Source organism: Pollicipes pollicipes, unplaced genomic scaffold, assembly GCF_011947565.3.
Source record: "Pollicipes pollicipes isolate AB1234 unplaced genomic scaffold, Ppol_2.1 Scaffold_6052;HRSCAF=7182_pilon_pilon_pilon, whole genome shotgun sequence".
NCBI classification, from domain to species: domain Eukaryota; kingdom Metazoa; phylum Arthropoda; class Thecostraca; order Pollicipedomorpha; family Pollicipedidae; genus Pollicipes; species Pollicipes pollicipes.
In genome coordinates, this window is record NW_023596805.1 from 11,816,781 (window position 1) to 11,833,602 (window position 16,822).

Sequence of the window (16,822 nt, forward strand, 5' to 3'; positions counted from 1 at the left end):
AACTCTGATTTGAATGAAGAGAACAAAACCGAGATGGGTCTTCTTGCTTCCCGCCACATACGCACACAAAGAAGCCATTGCGATTATAGCTCAATGAACCACCCTCGGACCGTGTTGTGTCTACTTTGAATTGCCGTCAACGCACAAATGCATGTCGTTGAAATATGATATAACACGTAATGTATAATATAAAACGATATATGTCCTGAAAGCACATATATCGTCCACTGTCCTGAAAGCACATATATCGCGCATTGTCCTCAAGTCGCATTTGTCGCGAATTGTCCTGAAAGCACATATATCGCACGCTGCTCCCAGTACCAGAGATCTTTGGGGTCTGTTTGATATGCATTTGTTATTCTTGTCACTCATTCCGTCTGCATGTCAGTGTCATTTGCCTAATCCCGCGCTCTATCTTAGGTCACTTGCCAACCCGAAAAGTCCCCACAATTTCTTTCGAGCGGGGGATGATAGCTATATTTGGTTGCATCTTTCCAGTAAACGCCCATATTTTCATTGTCATCTTTTTTGGAAAGTTATGGGCTGCCCTTCCCTCCCCCTCCCCACCCCACCCCTTTAGTTTTCGTTTCCAATCCTGTCCAAGATCCTGGATTCTCTGGATCACGTCCAACAGTCCCTGACTGCTCCCTTCACCTTTGGCAGGGACGCCGGGTTCGCGCTCTTCGACAGCTTTACCAGCAACCAGCAGCTGAAGAAGAACCTCTCGACGGCGGCACTGAGGGGCATCACCATCGACGGTGGCGCCGCCGGACGGACGCCGCTCAAGTCGCGCTCCACCTCCAGCTCGCTAGATGGCGGGCGCGGCACACCGGGCGCCGTCACCTCGCCCAGCTCCGGACTGAACAGCTCCCTGGCGGCCACGCCGTCTCCCATGTCTCGGCTGCAGGTGCGGACAGGGCGGAGGGCGGGGCACGGATGGGGTCATTGTTTGGGACCAACGTACTCGTCTGGTGTGTAAGTTGCACGACGTTTCGACCAGATGCTATGGGGTCGTGAGGACCGCGTGATTCTTGGCTGTCAGCCATGTATGCGTCACGACCCGAATTTTCTTCTTGGTATTGCCTGAGTTCGAACTCGGGTCTTCTTGGTTGTGGTTTCAGTGCTTTACCACCTTAGCTAACTGAGCAAAATATTAAAAACAATTATTTCGTCCGTGATACATTACCCCGTTTCAATCCTTTTGTACAACTATCAGTGGGCAGCGTTTTGACGGTGGGTTCGGAAGGGCTGCGGATAACCGTGTCCCAGCCGCTGATTTTCAGTGATGTGGCTGTGTCGTTGTAGATGATTTGATCCGAAGCTTTGGATGGATGCATTTCTGAGATCAGAACTCGCGCCAGGCAATGCTTGTTGTGTGAGTCCTTACCATCCAACCACGCAGATCCTGGGAATACCCTGCGCAACATTGACTGAGAGCCAACCCTAATCGTGGCGTGACTTGTAATGGTAGAATTTGAGTAACGTTATTATGACCTTATAAATGCCAGGGTGACCTTGAATACTCCCCGAAATGCTTCCCCTATTTACGCAAGCGTCTATCTCGGAAACTAGAGGGGTCTTAGGCCAACAGGGGCAGGACTGTTAACGACACCGAAAGGTCTTCAAGATGGTTTTTCGGTTCAAAACGCCATATGAATGTGGAACGTCCCGTTTAAGCAACATACAGTCATTGCAGTATCATGTCAAGATGTACAACGTGTTCAACAGTGCCCAGTGTGAACCCGAGAACGTAGTTGCAACACCCAGTTTACTCAGATCGACAATTTTCAAGATAGCACAAAACGACAAGAACCACAACCCGAGCGCTGAACTTTTTTTGCTGACGTCGAGTCCCCGCTCGTGCCACAGTCGGGCCAGGCGGCCAGCATGCTGCAGAAGCTTATAGCAGAGAGCAGCGCCGTGCCGGTGGCGTTCAGCGAAGACGCGGCCGGCGGCGAGCTGAACGAGCAGGCGCTGCGGGGCGTCGCCGCCTGCCACGCCACCGACGTGCTGCACAACAACTGGCTGATAGAGCTGGTCAACTGCCAGGTACTGGTGCCGCACAATGATTGGCTGATAGAGATGGTCAACTGCCAGGTACTGGTGCCGCACAATGATTGGCTGATAGAGATGGTCAGTTGTCAGGTACTGGTATTTCACAATGGGTGGCTGATAGAGATGGTGGAACTGTCAGGTACGGGTGCTGTACGATGACTGCCTTATAGAGCTGGTCAGCTGTCAGGGATTGGTGCTACACAACAACTGCGGATAGAGCTGGTCGACGTCAGGTACTGACAGCTGGCGGATGGAGCCAGGAAACTGCTAGGTACTGGCACAGCTCAGTTAATGGCTGATAGAACTGGTCAACTGCCATGCGCTGACTACGGGCTGATAGAGCTGGGCAGCTGCCAGGTACCCGACCTGACATGATGACCTCGCTCAGCCCGCTGCTTTTTGCAGCTCTGTTCACTCGCCGTGCTATGCGCCCAGGTTCTGCTGAAGGGCATCGAGACGCGAGGCTACGTCATCATCACGTCATCGAAGAGTCAGATCCTCCAGCGGGTGCACCGTCCCGTCTGGCGGGACCGCACCCTGGTCAGCAAGACCTCTTGGGTGGGAGGACTGGATGGTGAGATATTGATGGTGGGGTGGATGGTGAGGTACTGATGGTGGGGTGGATGGTGAGATACTGATGACCGGGTGGATGGTGACATACTGATGATGAGTTGGGCGGAAAGATACTGATGACGGGGCGGATGGGGAGATATTGATGACGGGGGGACGGTGAGATACTGGTGGTGGGGTGGGTGGTGAGATACTGATGATGGGGAGGGACGATGAGATATGACTGACATAGTGGACAGTGAGATACTGGTGAAGGGGATAAGCGAGATACTGGTGACGGAGTAGACGGTGAGAGGCTGATGTCGGGGAGGGTGAGACACTGATGACGGGTGGACGGTGGGATACTGTTCACAGGGTGGATGGTGAGATATTGATGACCCGGTGGATGGCCTGATACTGATGACTGGGGACAATGAGATACTGATGGTGGGAGGACGGCGAGATACTGATGACGGTGATGGTAAAATACCGATGGCGGTTGGACGGTGAGATATTGATGATGGATTGTATGGTGAAAATTGGTGACGGGGGAGCAAGACCGCGTTAAGAAGATTGTATTGCGTGCCAATGACGACAGCTCTGCCAGATCCTTACACCTCAGACCTCATGTAGGTCGGACCCTGATCAAGCAGACGGTAATCGAATCAGTCGAGAAAGTCTCCGGGGCAACGTGCGTGGATTCTGCGGCAAGCTCTCTCACTGCTTTACATGTCGTGCCTGCCTGTGTTGCGCATGAAATCATGCAGCAATCACCACAAGCGAGTACAATGTGGTGGCCGCCACCTCTTGGCTGCGGTCCCTGCACACACACACACAAACATACGCGCGCGTGCCGCGTTGTCCGCCCCCAGGGATGCAGTACTACGCCACGGTCAGCGCCGGCGAGCCGGACCCCGCCTCCGAGAACATCATGTGGCTGACGGTGGACAACATCGAGGAGAAGGCCGACGACCACATTCGGGAGGTGCCCGACCTCGTCGGCTCAGGTGGGCGCGGCCGGACGGAACAAAAGCCAGGCTGTGAGAAATCCAGGTGGTTTTGGAAACGTTTGGAATCGAATTTGTTCTCGTGAATGCAGGCTTATGCATGACGATGTCAGATGTTAGTTTTTTTTGGAGACTCCGGCATGGGGATTGATGTTGCAAGTTTTTCGATTATGTACCCATTGTTTGAAATGAATGGGATTAAATGAAACGAAATGAAGAGCAGAAATGACTCACTTCTCAAAACTCTACTAAGATGGAATGGTTTACTTCATAGTGAAAAAGGTTCTGGTAGTCCAATGTTTATGAGATCTTCGGATGTTCAACTACGCCACCGCCTCCAGAACGGCACCAGTCCGCCCCAGCGTCACCCCATACCCCCCTCCCCCTCCCTCCTCGCAGGCCAGTCGGTGGGCGGCGTGGTGACAGAGACAGTGGGCGGCTGCGCCAGCGCCGACGACGACGCCAGCCTCCAGCTCCAGCGTGTCGTCTCGCGCTGCCGCTGCGAGTTCTTCTACGCCAGCTACGGCGAGGTGGGTGTGGCGCCGGCCGCGCCGCCGCCACCTGAGGCGGGACGGCTCGGCGTTGTCGGGCGTGGCTTCCGTTGGGGGGGGGGGGGCTCAGGGGGGGGGGGTAAGGGCAGCGATGGACTTTCGACTCGAGGAGGGTTTAAGGTTAGGGTCGTGATGTCGCGCGGTAAAACTGCAGTCAGGAGCTGTTTTTGTACGCCGACTTAATGGCCGTTTCTTCGCCACTCCGCACGTCGCGAGCCATGACACCGTGCTGACCGCCCATTCTTAAAATAGCGACGACGTGGCGCTGATTGTCGTTTCAAAGTGGCGTCAGCCTTGGTGTGCCCGTATCATTAGCATCAGGTCTCGCACGGATATGCAACGTGTTGAAAGCCATCACGCTAAACTGATAATTTGGTTTCAACTTGAATTTAAAGGTTGATGTAAAAAACGTGCAGTTCATTTCAAATGGTCTGTACCGCGCATACACTTCCTAATGGCAGCGTCTTGGCACTCCTCCATCATTTGTAACCCGCCATAGTGGCCGTCCCGTATCCCGACTGAGTCGGACCATGACTCTGTGGAGACGATCCCGCCGCTGCCGCCACACCCTCACAGCGTCTGCCCGCGTGCGCCAGTTGTAGGTGGACCCCGGCTCTGTGGAGACGATCCCGCCGCTGCCGCCACACCCTCACAGCGTCTGCCCGCGTGCGCCAGGTGTCGGTGGACCCCGACTCTGTGGAGATGATCCCGCCGCTGCCGCCGGAGCCGTCCGAGATCTGGTCCAGTCAGGAGCAGCCCATCGACGCGCTGACCGTCACCCACCACGACCTCAACGTCTGCACCAACAGCCTGCAGTACGCCATGGTGCTCGACATCGTCAATAACCTGCTGCTGTATGTGGCGCCGCGCAAGAAGCAGAGTTACGATCAGCTGCAGCGCATGAGGTCAGTGGTGGCGCCGCGTGGACCTGGGCTTCCCTGACCTGACAGTTGCCCAGTTCAGTTCAACAGTTCTCTCTCGACAGTTCAGTGGAACAGTTCTCTTGCCCAGTGATCGCTGCTCATTTCTCCACGGGGCGGGCGGGCCGTCCGACCTTCGCGCCGGTGGTGGCAGGTCACGGTGTGGCCACCTTCTGTGCCGTGTTTTCTCCTGGTGGCGAAGCATTTGGTCATAGACTGTGTCATTTCGTGTCAGCCGCCGGCGAAAAGTTGTGCCCCGCGCGGGATTCAAACCGGGCACGTGACGCCGAACGTCGGCGCTCCGCCCGCCCCGCCAGGTTCCAGATGCAGCTGTCGAGCATGGAGGACCAGCGGCGGCCGATCCAGCAACTGCAGAACCGGATCCGCTCGATGATGTCGGAGATCCGACAGCTGGAGAAGGCGACGTACCTGCTGCAACGGCAGCGGGACGAGGCGGCCGCCGACCGGACCGCCGCCGCCCGGCTCCAGGTACGGCAGCAACGGCGACAGGCAGGCAGGCAGGCAGGCAGGCAGACCAGACCAGACCAGACCAGACCAGACCAGACCAGACCAGACCAGACCAGACCAGACCAGACTGGACCACACCGGACCGCACCGGACCGCACCGGACCAGAACAGAACAGAACAGAACAGAACGAAACCAAACCAAACGAAACAAAAAGACCAGACCAGACCAGACCAGACCAGACCAGACCAGACCAGACAGACAGACAGACAGACAGACAGACAGACAGACAGACAGACAGACAGACAGACAGACAGACAGACTCTGGGACTCTGAGACTTCGAGTCCCATGCCCCCAGAGACTCTGAGACTGGAGGCTGAATAACGCGACATGGTGGAGGATTTCCGCTGCGAGTCCTGAGGTACCCTTCCCCACAGTCGGAGATGTCCGACAAGGAGCGGCAAACCCTGGAGAAGAAGGAGCAGCTGACGTCATCTGCTGAGGAGCTGGCCATGCGTATCCACATCTACAAGGAGACACAGCTTTCCAAGTCGCAGAAACCCACCACCAGGTGCGCTAGTGTCGCATCGGCGCTGCAGTGCTTGTTGGCTGCGATGGGATGAGGATGTGGTGGCTGCCATGGTGACGAGGCTGCTGTTGATGATGCCGTGGGCACTCTGTCATACTAATGCATCGCTAACTAGCCAGCGCATATATCGCGCCATACGCGCCATACGGCGCAAGGTATTCGAATAACCAATGTCTGTGTGTGTGGCATCCAAATGATCCTTGAGTGTAACCACGTGAAGAAGAAAATCAGCTCTGTTCGTCTGTGTACCAGAATGTACGTGAATTTCTTGCGCTTATCCCGTGCCTACAGCGCGCCACTTTGTGTGCACGCGCGCCGGACATGTCACCGACTCTCCCTCCGCGCGCGTTTGGCAGGAAGGGCGACGCCCAGGTGGTGGTGATCCGAACCAACGAGGTGTGCATTCGCCACGCGCAGTGGCGCCTGACTGAGCCGGACGGGCAGCTGGGCCTGGCCGACCTCGTCATCAGCGGCTTCCAGTACACCAAGCACACCAAGAACGACGACAGCGTGGAGCACCTGCTGGAGCTGGGCTACATCAGCATGTCCAACCTGCTGCCCAACCAGTCCTACCGCGACGTGAGTCGGGCTGAGCAAGTCTGTCACTACAGCTCTCACTTGAGCTCTCACTACAGCTCTCACTACAGCTGTCACTACAGCTCTCACTTGAGCTCTCACTACAGCTCTCACTACAGCTGTCACTACAGCTCTCACTTGAACTCTCACTGCAGCTCCCACTACAGCTGTCACTACAGCTCTCACTTGAGCTCTCACTACAGCTCTCACTACAGCTCTTAATGCAGTCCTTATTTGAGCTTTCACCCGAGCTCTCACCACAGCTCTCACTACAGCTCTTACTACAGCTCTCACTACAGCTCTCACTACAGCTCTCACTACAGCTCCCACCACAGCTTTCTCTACAGCTCATTACAGCTCTCACTACAGCTCTCACTCGAGCTCTCACCCGAGATCTCACTACAGCTCTCTCCTCAGCTCTCACTCGAGCTCTCATCCGAATTCTCGCAGCAACTTTCGCTACAGCTCTCACTACAGCTCTCACCGTGGCTCCCACCACAGCTCCCACTCGAGCTGTTGCTACACCTCTCACTACACTACTGGTTGAAACTGTGGTCAGTGGGACACCACTGGTCACACTGGTCATGTCCTTCATCCACCGCATACCGATTGGTCAACGTACTCCCTCCCCGTTCGCTGATAGGCATCCATGCCACGGCGCCATTCGCTGATTGGTCGCCGCACCTCGGCGCCGCGCGCTGATTGGCTGGTCGGCCGGCAGGTGCTGCAGCCGACCGAGATCCAGACCAGCATGCCGGTGGACCGGCAGCGCTCGCTGCGGGTCTACTTCCGAGAGCGGCCGCCAGTGGGCGGCATCAGCGTCAAGGAGCACCTCGAGATCAACGTCACCCCCATCAACATCGGCATGACGTACCAGTTCTTCAAGATCATGCTGCGCTTCTGCTTCCCCGAGCGGGACACGGAACACCTCGAGGATGAGGTGGGCTCGGAGTGGGGGGGGGGGGGGGGGGGGCGGGAGAGGTGGCGGGGTGCGAGGAAGCTCTGTGGAGTCCGGGTGGTACGGTGGGATGCCCAAGCTTCAGCATGTTTGCGATCGGTTTTTGTTGTTTTTTTTCCTTTGAGCAGTACTTTAGTGTGGAACTGTTTTGGGGTTCACATATCTGGATGTTGCGGGCGATGTCCGAAAGCGCGATGTGCACGGCAAGAAGCGAGGTTTGTCAAAAGGGTAGGGCGTGGCAACTGACTGCCTGGAATGGGTCAGTACGGCACTGCGTGGCTCATGTGAACCACCGTGTGGATGTCGTATGCGCCGTGTGAACATCTAGAACACGAGCTTGTCAAGGGCCAGCTGACATTTGATCCGAGAGGCTGTGAGTACCATGCCAGGTGATGCTGTGCTCCGCGAGAGGTTCTCTCAGGTGTTCACGCACGTTCATGAACTAAAGGAAGACGTTTCAGGCAGTGCGTCAATTCGTTTACTTGGATCGTTATGGCGTTCGATGTGCAGTCAGCTGTGTTTATTGTATAGTCGGATTTCGAGGCGTTTTTACATATAATTTGCACGTTACGAACGGTCAGACGAATGCACAACGTTTGATGTCCATTATTTGAACGTTTTGATGCTCGTCATTTGACCTTGACTCTACTTTTGAAGTACCGTAGACCCCCGGGGTCTAGTTTTCTGAAATAGGTTGGATTGAGTGGAGAAAAATCGCTTTACCTGCGTTCAAAACAGGCAATACGGATTTCCCTCTCGAATTAGGGCTTTCTCTCGTAAGGCAGGGATGGGTTTGCACATCCGTCCCTTTTATCCTGAGTCTTGCTTCATCCTGCGTCCTCGCGACTCCCCGTTTGTCAGGGGCAGGCTGCATGCGTCAGCCACGTGTGGGCCGAGAGCCCCGTGGGAAGGGGGACCCCGGCCGGGTACCCGCGCATGCGCGGGTTAATGCTCGGCGGTTGGCCCCCCAGGCGCACGCACGTCTATCCCATCGTTAACCATTTTCCTTCATCCCATAGCCCTGAAATGATCCTGTCTGGTCGAAAGGGATTTAATTAAAAAACCAACCAGGGATGGACTTGGAGCGCCCCCCCCCCCCCCTCCTCTCTAGTGTAATAAGAAACTACACATCTGCTAAGTATGTTAGGACAATAAGGGCAACCGTGTCATGTCATGACCAGACTTAGCGACCGTATTTAGGTCACGACTAGACTCAGCGACCGTGTTTAGGTCATGACCAGACCTAGCGACCGTGTTTAGGTCATGACCAGACTCAGCGACCGTGTTTAGGTCATGACCAGACCTAGCGACCGTGTTTAGGTCATGACCAGACTTTGCGACCGTGTTTAGGTCATGACCAGACTCAGGGAGCGTGTTTAGGTCATGAGCAGACTTAGCGACCGTGTTTAGGTCATGACCAGACTTTGCGACCGTGTTTAGGTCATGACCAGACCTAGCGACCGTGTTTAGGTCATGACCAGACTCAGGGAGCGTGTTTAGGTCATGAGCAGACTTAGCGACCGTGTTTAGGTCATGACCAGACTTTGCGACCGTGTTTAGGTCATGACCAGACCTAGCGACCGTGTTTAGGTCATGACCAGACTCAGGGACCGTGTTTAGGTCATGAGCAGACTTAGCGACCGTGTTTAGGTCATGACCAGACTTTGCGACCGTGTTTAGGTCATGACCAGACTTAGCGACTGTGTTTAGGTCATGACCAAATTTAGCGACCGTGTTTAGGCCATGACCGATATTCAGATAATCTTCGAAGCTTCCAATTCGAAGGGCGTAAACCGTAATCCGGAATCATGAGGTCATGATGAGGTCATGACCTCGTCACACGCAGCGTCTGGCGTGGTCACGACTTGCCTCGCGGATCGCGGATCGAGGCCGTGGCGCGTGACGCCTAAAACCGCGCGATAGATCTCCTGCGCCTGCGCCCCCAGACGCCGACCCACCCTCCCAAGGAGAAGCTGTCGAAGAAGGAGAAGAGGAAGCAGAAGAAGGAGAGCAGCTTCTACGTGGCCATTGAGAAGGACGACGTGGAGAAGATGAAGGAGCGTGCGCAGAACAACATGCTGTTTATTTACATTAAGGTGGGTCTGTCGACCGGCCAGGGGGCGTGGTTGGCGGCGCCCTAGCTTATGTTTTGAGTTACCCAGCGTTTGAGGGAGTAGGCCACCCCGTTGTACATTTCACTTGTTAGATCAGACGTGTCCGATTTGAATGGTGATACCAGTTTCCTCGAAATGTTTCTCAATAGCTCAGACTTTTGATATGAAGTAGCCGCTTCTGCGGGAGAAATCTCAGTGGACTCCCCGCTCACCAGTTTCATTGTGGTGAGCGGCAGTCACATTTCATTTGCCCTGCTTTTTCCAGCGTTTGTGGTCTGTACTGTTTATCACTCACGTATTTGCCAAATTGCGTGTGCAATAAAGGCTGCGAAAGCTAGAAATGCTGTTAAACGAGAAATGCAAGCACGACACTATTATCCCGCGAATCTAACGATACGTTATGCTCTGGCTTTGATATTTCTCCTTTGTGTAAACCATAGCGGCTCTTTTCGAAGTGCACTTTGTCTTTGAGGAGCGGACTATCACATGGTCTGCAGTGATGCGCTGGTTCAAACTTCAACCGATGCGTTTTGCGATAACTGGCCCTTGCCGCATGTTGTGCCAATCACGAATGTGCATTTGTATTGATGCCATGCATACCGGTACAAGCACCGCTTGTAAGTCTGCAATCCCGCAATGTGCGGATTAAATAACTCAAAAGTTGTACCTGGAACTCGTTATTGTTGACAACGGCCCTCAGCAGGTTGTGCCGTCGTCATGACGACGGCGGTCGCGACAACTGCAGTTGTCGCGGACTCGGGACACACTCTGGGGCTATCGCGAAAAAATAAGTCTAGTGCTGTTACAAAGGGTTGACGGCGTATTTTTGACCCGAAAATAATTACAATTTGTATTCTTATCATATCTGGTGATCTGGATGGTACTGCAGCAGCACCACCCAGTGCTATTGTTGGACGTAAATGGTCCTTAGGTTTCACCAGGGTATGTTTGTGAAATATGCCCCAAAGGTGGGACTTTACCTTTAAGAAGACGCTGGTTGTGTGGGTGTGGGTGTGGGTGTGGGTGTGGGTGTGAGTGTGAGTGTGGGTGGGTGTGGGTGTGGGTGTGGGTGTGGGTGTGGGTGGGTGTGTGTGGGTGTGGGTGTGGGTGTGGGTGTGTGTGTTGCGCTGCAACGGACATTAGGAAACATTCATCCTAAGCAATTAGACTCGCCACCGTTAAGTTGTCCCTGTTGCAAGCACGCATGGCTTGCTCGTAACAGCGATGGATGTGGACACATCGTTCGTCGTGTCATGTACCTGTGATGTTTTCGTGTCGTTTATCAACGCATGCGATCACGAACGTCCCTAGCGTTGTGACGTGCGTGTGGAACGTGGGCAAGGGAAGCTTCCCTGGACGGGGAAAGGAGCCCATGTCTGGCTACCCTGAAGCAGCCGTCCCACCACTCGGCCACTGCGCCATGCTCGTCCGCGCTCGCGTACCCATGCCCCCCCCCCCCCCCCCCGGTGTCGAAGGTTACCTGGCCCCGTTCACCATGTTGTCTATTCCCTTTTGCTAAGCCATCTATCTTCTTTCGCCAATAGCCTATACCCCCCGTTTGCCAGGTTACTATCCCCGCTCGCGAACCTACTTACGCCAAGTACCAAGTATGTATCCCCGTCAGTTAGATTACCTTTTTTCGTTTGCCAGGTTACCTACTCGGCATAACCAATTCCCTTTACCAGGCATCCTCGTTCGGCAAGTGACTCATGGCATGTGCCACTTAAGCTATCACCCGTTCGCTAGATTACCTATTCCCATTCGCCATGCTCTTATCCCCGTTCGCCAATTGGCCCATGCCAGGCGCTAGTTTGTACATCTCCCGTTCGCCAGGTCACCTATTCCCGTTCGCCAGGTCACCTGTTCCCGTTCACCAGGTCACCTGTCCGTCTTCTGCAGGTGCCCGAGGTCACCGTGCGCGTCAGCTACAAGGGCGAGAAGGACAAGAACCTGGAGGACGTGCACAACTTCCTTCTGACCGTGCCGACGCTCGAGTACCACAACGTCACTTGGACCTGGCTCGACCTGCTGCTGGCCATGAAGAACGACACCAAGCGGGTGCTCCTGTCGCAGGTGCCGGCCGGGCGAGGGGCGCCAGGCGGTAGGGCGGGGCCGGCGACCTTCATCCGTGCTGCAAACAAACGTCGTATTTATCTTCCCATCACGTCGGTTGTTTTCATGTGTAAACAGTCATACGGGATTCTTGGCGTCGGTGGCGTCGCACTCAGAGTGCGTTTAGCAGGGTTTGTGCCCCGGACTGTCCATCCTAGCAGACCGCTGCAGGTCAGTGGATACACTGCGGCCTCTCTGTCAAACGGAGTCACACGCTATCTCATTTGTGAGGTGAAATGCGACATCACGACCGTTTGGTGTCAGTGTTTATGCTTTACCCATGCGTTTTGCGCGTATGTAATCCCAGTGTATGTGCGGGTGTTACCGTTGTGCCAGTATCTTCCCCGCATCCTACCTGTAGGCTGTAATGCGTGCCACTGGTCCATGCCCCATCTGAGAGGCCTCAGAGCGTTTCCCAGACCCTCCTCAGAGCATCTCCCGCAGAGCGTCCTACAGCCCCGCCTGAAGGCGTCTCCCAGCCCCGTCTCAGAGCATCTCCCTCAGAGCGTCTCCCAGCCCCATCTCAGGCCGTCTCCCAACCCCGTCTCGGAGCGTCTTTCAGCCCCGTCTCGGAGCATCTCCCAGCTCCGTTTCGAATCATCTCCCAGCCCCTTCCCAGGGGTGCCTCTCAGCTCCGTCTCAGAGCGTCTCCCTCAGAGCATCTCCGAGCCCATCTCAGGGCGTCTCCCAGCCCCATCTCGGAGCGTCTCCCAGCCCCGTCTCGGAGAACCTCCCAGCTCCGTTTCGAATCATCTCTCAGCTCCTTCCCATGGGTATCTCTCAGCTCCGTCTCAGGGCGTTTCCCGCCCCGACAGGCCATCAAGCAGAAGCTCCAGATCGGAGGCCGGACCTCCGGCGCTGAGGAACCGGTGCAGGACGAGGAGGACAAGGCGCGCCTCCTGTTCGGCTCGCTGATGGCGCCTGGCAGCGAGAAGGAGAAGCCCGCCCGCAAGGGCCTCTTCCACCTGCACAGGAGCTAGCTGGAGCAGGGATACCTGCGCGGAGGCTAGCTGGATAGGAGTGGAGTGCTCACGCTCCAGGGCGGGCCTGCACCGAGGATGATTCCCTGCACGACGGCCGACTGCAGAAGGAGGGACTTCCACCTGCACAGGAGCGAGCTGGAGCAGGGATACCTGCGCGGAGGCTAGCTGGATAGGGGGGTGCGCTTACCCTCTAGGATAGGCCTGCACCGAGGATAATACCCTGCACGGCGGGTGACTGGAGAAGGAGGTACTTACCCTCCAGAAGGGGCCTCACCCTCGGCCTCTGCAGGGGCCGGCCGTGGTCACGTGTCACGTGATGTGATCACGTGGTCACGTGGTCACGGTGGTCACGGGAGGCGGCGCGGCGAGGCGGCCGAGGAGCTCCTGGAGGGACGTCCGTCGTCGGCGCGGGAGGCCGACACCTCAGTGCAGTGAGGACCTCCGGCGAGACCTCGCACGCACCGAAGCAGCGTGGGGTCGCGGCGCGCGGCGCTGTGTGGCCGCCCAGTTCAGTCTGCAAGTCTTTCCTTTTCTGATCAGTGGCGACGACCACGACCATGCTGGCGTGGTTTTATGCGGAGCCATCTCAGAGCCGGAAGAGCATGACATGCCGCGGCGTTTACGCCAAGCCCGCCGCCCAGCACGCGGAGATGGGCTTACGCAATATGCACTCACGGAGGGATCAGTGCACGGCTTCGGAGCGTCAGAGATCAGTGACGTCATGCGATCCAGGCTTCTGCCGGGACTAGGACGGCTGGTCTTGGTCAGCTCGGTCTGTCTTTGGAGGCGGCACCTCCGGCGGGAGTTCTTAAGCGGTTCGTGTGCTAGCAGCGGTTTTGTCGAGGCGCTGGTGTTGCCCTGGACGGCCGCGCTGGGGCCGTGGACCGGGCATTGTTGATGCTGAAAGTTGTGTGGCCGCGGTGTTCTCTGTTCGTGGTCTTATCGGGTTCGTATTCTGCCCCGTCGCGTCAGTCGCGTTTTGAAGGTCACTGAGACCTTTTGAAGCGATTATTTTTGTTGTATGTCACTACATGCGATCATTACGCGGTTTTTGGTAGCTTGATCTGTTACTTTCAAAGTTGTCCATTTGATGTTTACCTGACCCAGTCATGCTCGTCCCGACTTTTAGTGAGAATGACTCACATTGGTCAGTCGCTCGGTTACCACAGTGTTCATTGGTCAGACTGTTCAGCTACCTTGACGGTGATTGGACGGATTTGGCGGGATGCCCAGTTATCAAGATGCTGATTGGTGAGCCGTAGCAATATCGCGCCGTTGGTTGGCTGATCGTTTTTATCGGCATGCCGACTGGTGGTAGGCGGCTGGAATACTGTCACCGATTGACCTGTTACGGAGTCACTAACAAGCCTGTTCCTATGTTACTGATTGGTCTGTTGTGGCACACATTAGCACGTTTTCTTGACGCTTATTGGTCTAATCACGAAGATGGGTGGGGGAGGAGAACTGTGAACGGCTATCACCATGCGAAGACTTGTGGAGCGACAGTGATGACGAGCGATCCGATCGCTGTATTGAAACACGTTGTTCCTGATGTGATAATTCTGTCTTGTGAGGTCTGATAAATGCTGCGTAGATCAGGATGTCTGCCACTGTGTGATGGCGAAGGGAAGACTGTGGGTCCCAGCTATGGTTGGTCTGGTCGGTGCTGCGAGGTCACCAGACATTCCTGCCGTACGTCCGTGGCGGTGACGGCCGGAGCAGCGACGGGTGCTAGACCGGTCCGCGGCAGGAGAGACGAGTGACCTTGCGCGGCGCCTGGCGGCACGTTCGCCTCGCCACATCCTGGATATGTTGTAGCAGAGTGTGCAAGGCCTTCAGCGTGTGAGGTTTCCTCCAGGCACGGCTCTCGGTAGCAGAACACCAATGCAAGGTACCGCCCGGGCCAAGGGCGGTGAGCCGTCCTGAAGCGGTGCCGATGCGTTGAGTGCTGACACCACTGGTCGCTAGTTCGCCGATGAAAAACTGCAACCTTGGAGGTACCACTCTGCGTACTTTTTGGAAGGTTGGGCTCCAAAGAATTAGATATTGTCACACTTTATCTATGATCATGTCTTGAGAAAGGGGGCCAGCATCCCAGTGGTTGGAACGCGCATCCCCCTCCCTCCCCTCCCGCCTTCACACATAGTTGTGTTAGGGAGCGTCGCAGTTGTTTGGCCCGTACTGAATACATTATGTAAGTATAAAAGGTTTACACACGTGAAGCTAAAAAGGGTCTCGGAATGCATTGGACCAGGACTTAATAATCCATGCGTTCAACCCACCATCCGCTTAGCGCCATTCCAGTGCAACAGATGACCAACATCTGATAAATGGACACGACTGCAGAGCATGAATGGACACGAACTATTTCCAGCTACAAAATATGCTCGGTACAGCAACCCCATGCCAGCCTGGCCCTCTTTATATGGGTGTCGGACGACTGTCATGCATATATGCATACTGCACCCATATGGCGAAACCAGGGTGTGTGGCTTTTGGGGGTCATGCCCCCCCCCCCCCCCCCCCGACGGTGACAGGGATCCCTAATGGCGGCGAGCGCCGCGATACGGTGTGATAGTTAAAGACGTCCGTAGTGCTTTCAAATCATCAGCAAACAGGCTCACGAGGCAATAAAATGACATCTCTAGCTTTTTACGCTTCCGATCCCGAGTTCAAAAGAGGCAGCAAAATTACCTCTAGCTTTTACGCTTCCGATCCAGAGTCCAAAAGAGGCAACAAAATGACGTCTCTAGCTTTTTACGCTTCCGATCCCGAGTTCAAAAGAGGCAGCAAAATTACCTCTAGCTTTTACGCTTCCGATCCCGAGTCCAAAAGAGGCAACAAAATGACGTCTCTAGCTTTTTACGCTTCCGATCCCGAGTCCAAAAGAGGCAACAAAATGACGTCTCTGGCTTTTTACGCTTCCGATCCCGAGTTCAAAAGAGGCAGCAAAATTACCTCTAGCTTTTACGCTTCCGATCCAGAGTCCAAAAGAGGCAACAAAATGACGTCTCTAGCTTTTTACGCTTCCGATCCCGAGTCCAAAAGAGGTAACAAAATGACGTCTCTAGCTTTTTACGCTTCCGATCCCGAGTTCAAAAGAGGCAGCAAAAATACCTCTAGCTTTTACGCTTCCGATCCAGAGTCCAAAAGAGGCAACAAAATGACGTCTCTAGCTTTTTACGCTTCCGATCCCGAGTTCAAAAGAGGCAGCAAAATTACCTCTAGCTTTTACGCTTCCGATCCCGAGTCCAAAAGAGGCAACAAAATGACGTCTCTAGCTTTTTACGCTTCCGATCCCGAGTCCAAAAGAGGCAACAAAATGACGTCTCTAGCTTTTTACGCTTCCGATCCCGAGTTCAAAAGAGGCAGCAAAATTACCTCTAGCTTTTACGTTTCCGATCCAGAGTCCAAAGGAGGCAACAAAATGACGCCTCTAGCTTTTTACGCTTCCGATCCCGAGTTCAAAAGAGGCGGCAAAATTACCTCTAGCTTTTACGCTTCCGATCCAGAGTCCAAAAGAGGCAACAAAATGACGCCTCTAGCTTTTTACGCTTCCGATCCCGAGTTCAAAAGAGGCAGCAAAATTACCTCTAGCTTTTACGCTTCCGATCCAGAGTCCAAAAGAGGCAACAAAATGACGTCTCTAGCTTTTTACGCTTCCGATCCCGAGTTCAAAAGAGGCAGCAAAATTACCTCTAGCTTTTACGCTTCCGATCCAGAGTCCAAAAGAGGCAACAAAATGACGTCTCTAGCTTTTTACGCTTCCGATCCAGAGTCCAAAAGAGGCAACACAATGACGTCTCTAGCTTTTTACTCTTCCGATCCAGAGTCCAAAAGAGGCAACAAAATGACATCTCTGGCTTTTTACGCTTCCGATCCAGAGTCCAAAAGAGGCAACACAATGACGTCTCTAGCTTTTTACTCTTCCGATCCAGAGT

General features: G+C 54.8%; 1 protein-coding gene across 1 annotated transcript; it reads left to right on the forward strand.

Annotated features, from left to right (window-relative positions):
• Positions 1-663: 663 nt before the first annotated feature.
• On the forward strand, positions 664-12,883 carry hob (bridge-like lipid transfer protein family member hobbit; the record flags this gene model as incomplete). Its single annotated transcript, XM_037228308.1, is given in 13 exon segments — positions 664-907; positions 1,870-2,049; positions 2,491-2,629; positions 3,477-3,611; positions 4,011-4,141; positions 4,838-5,067; positions 5,400-5,571; positions 5,987-6,120; positions 6,495-6,717; positions 7,436-7,654; positions 9,619-9,768; positions 11,686-11,859; positions 12,714-12,883. Coding segments are annotated over 13 exon segments (2,296 nt in total), but the record flags the coding sequence as incomplete, so codon positions are not given.
• Positions 12,884-16,822: the final 3,939 nt, after the last annotated feature.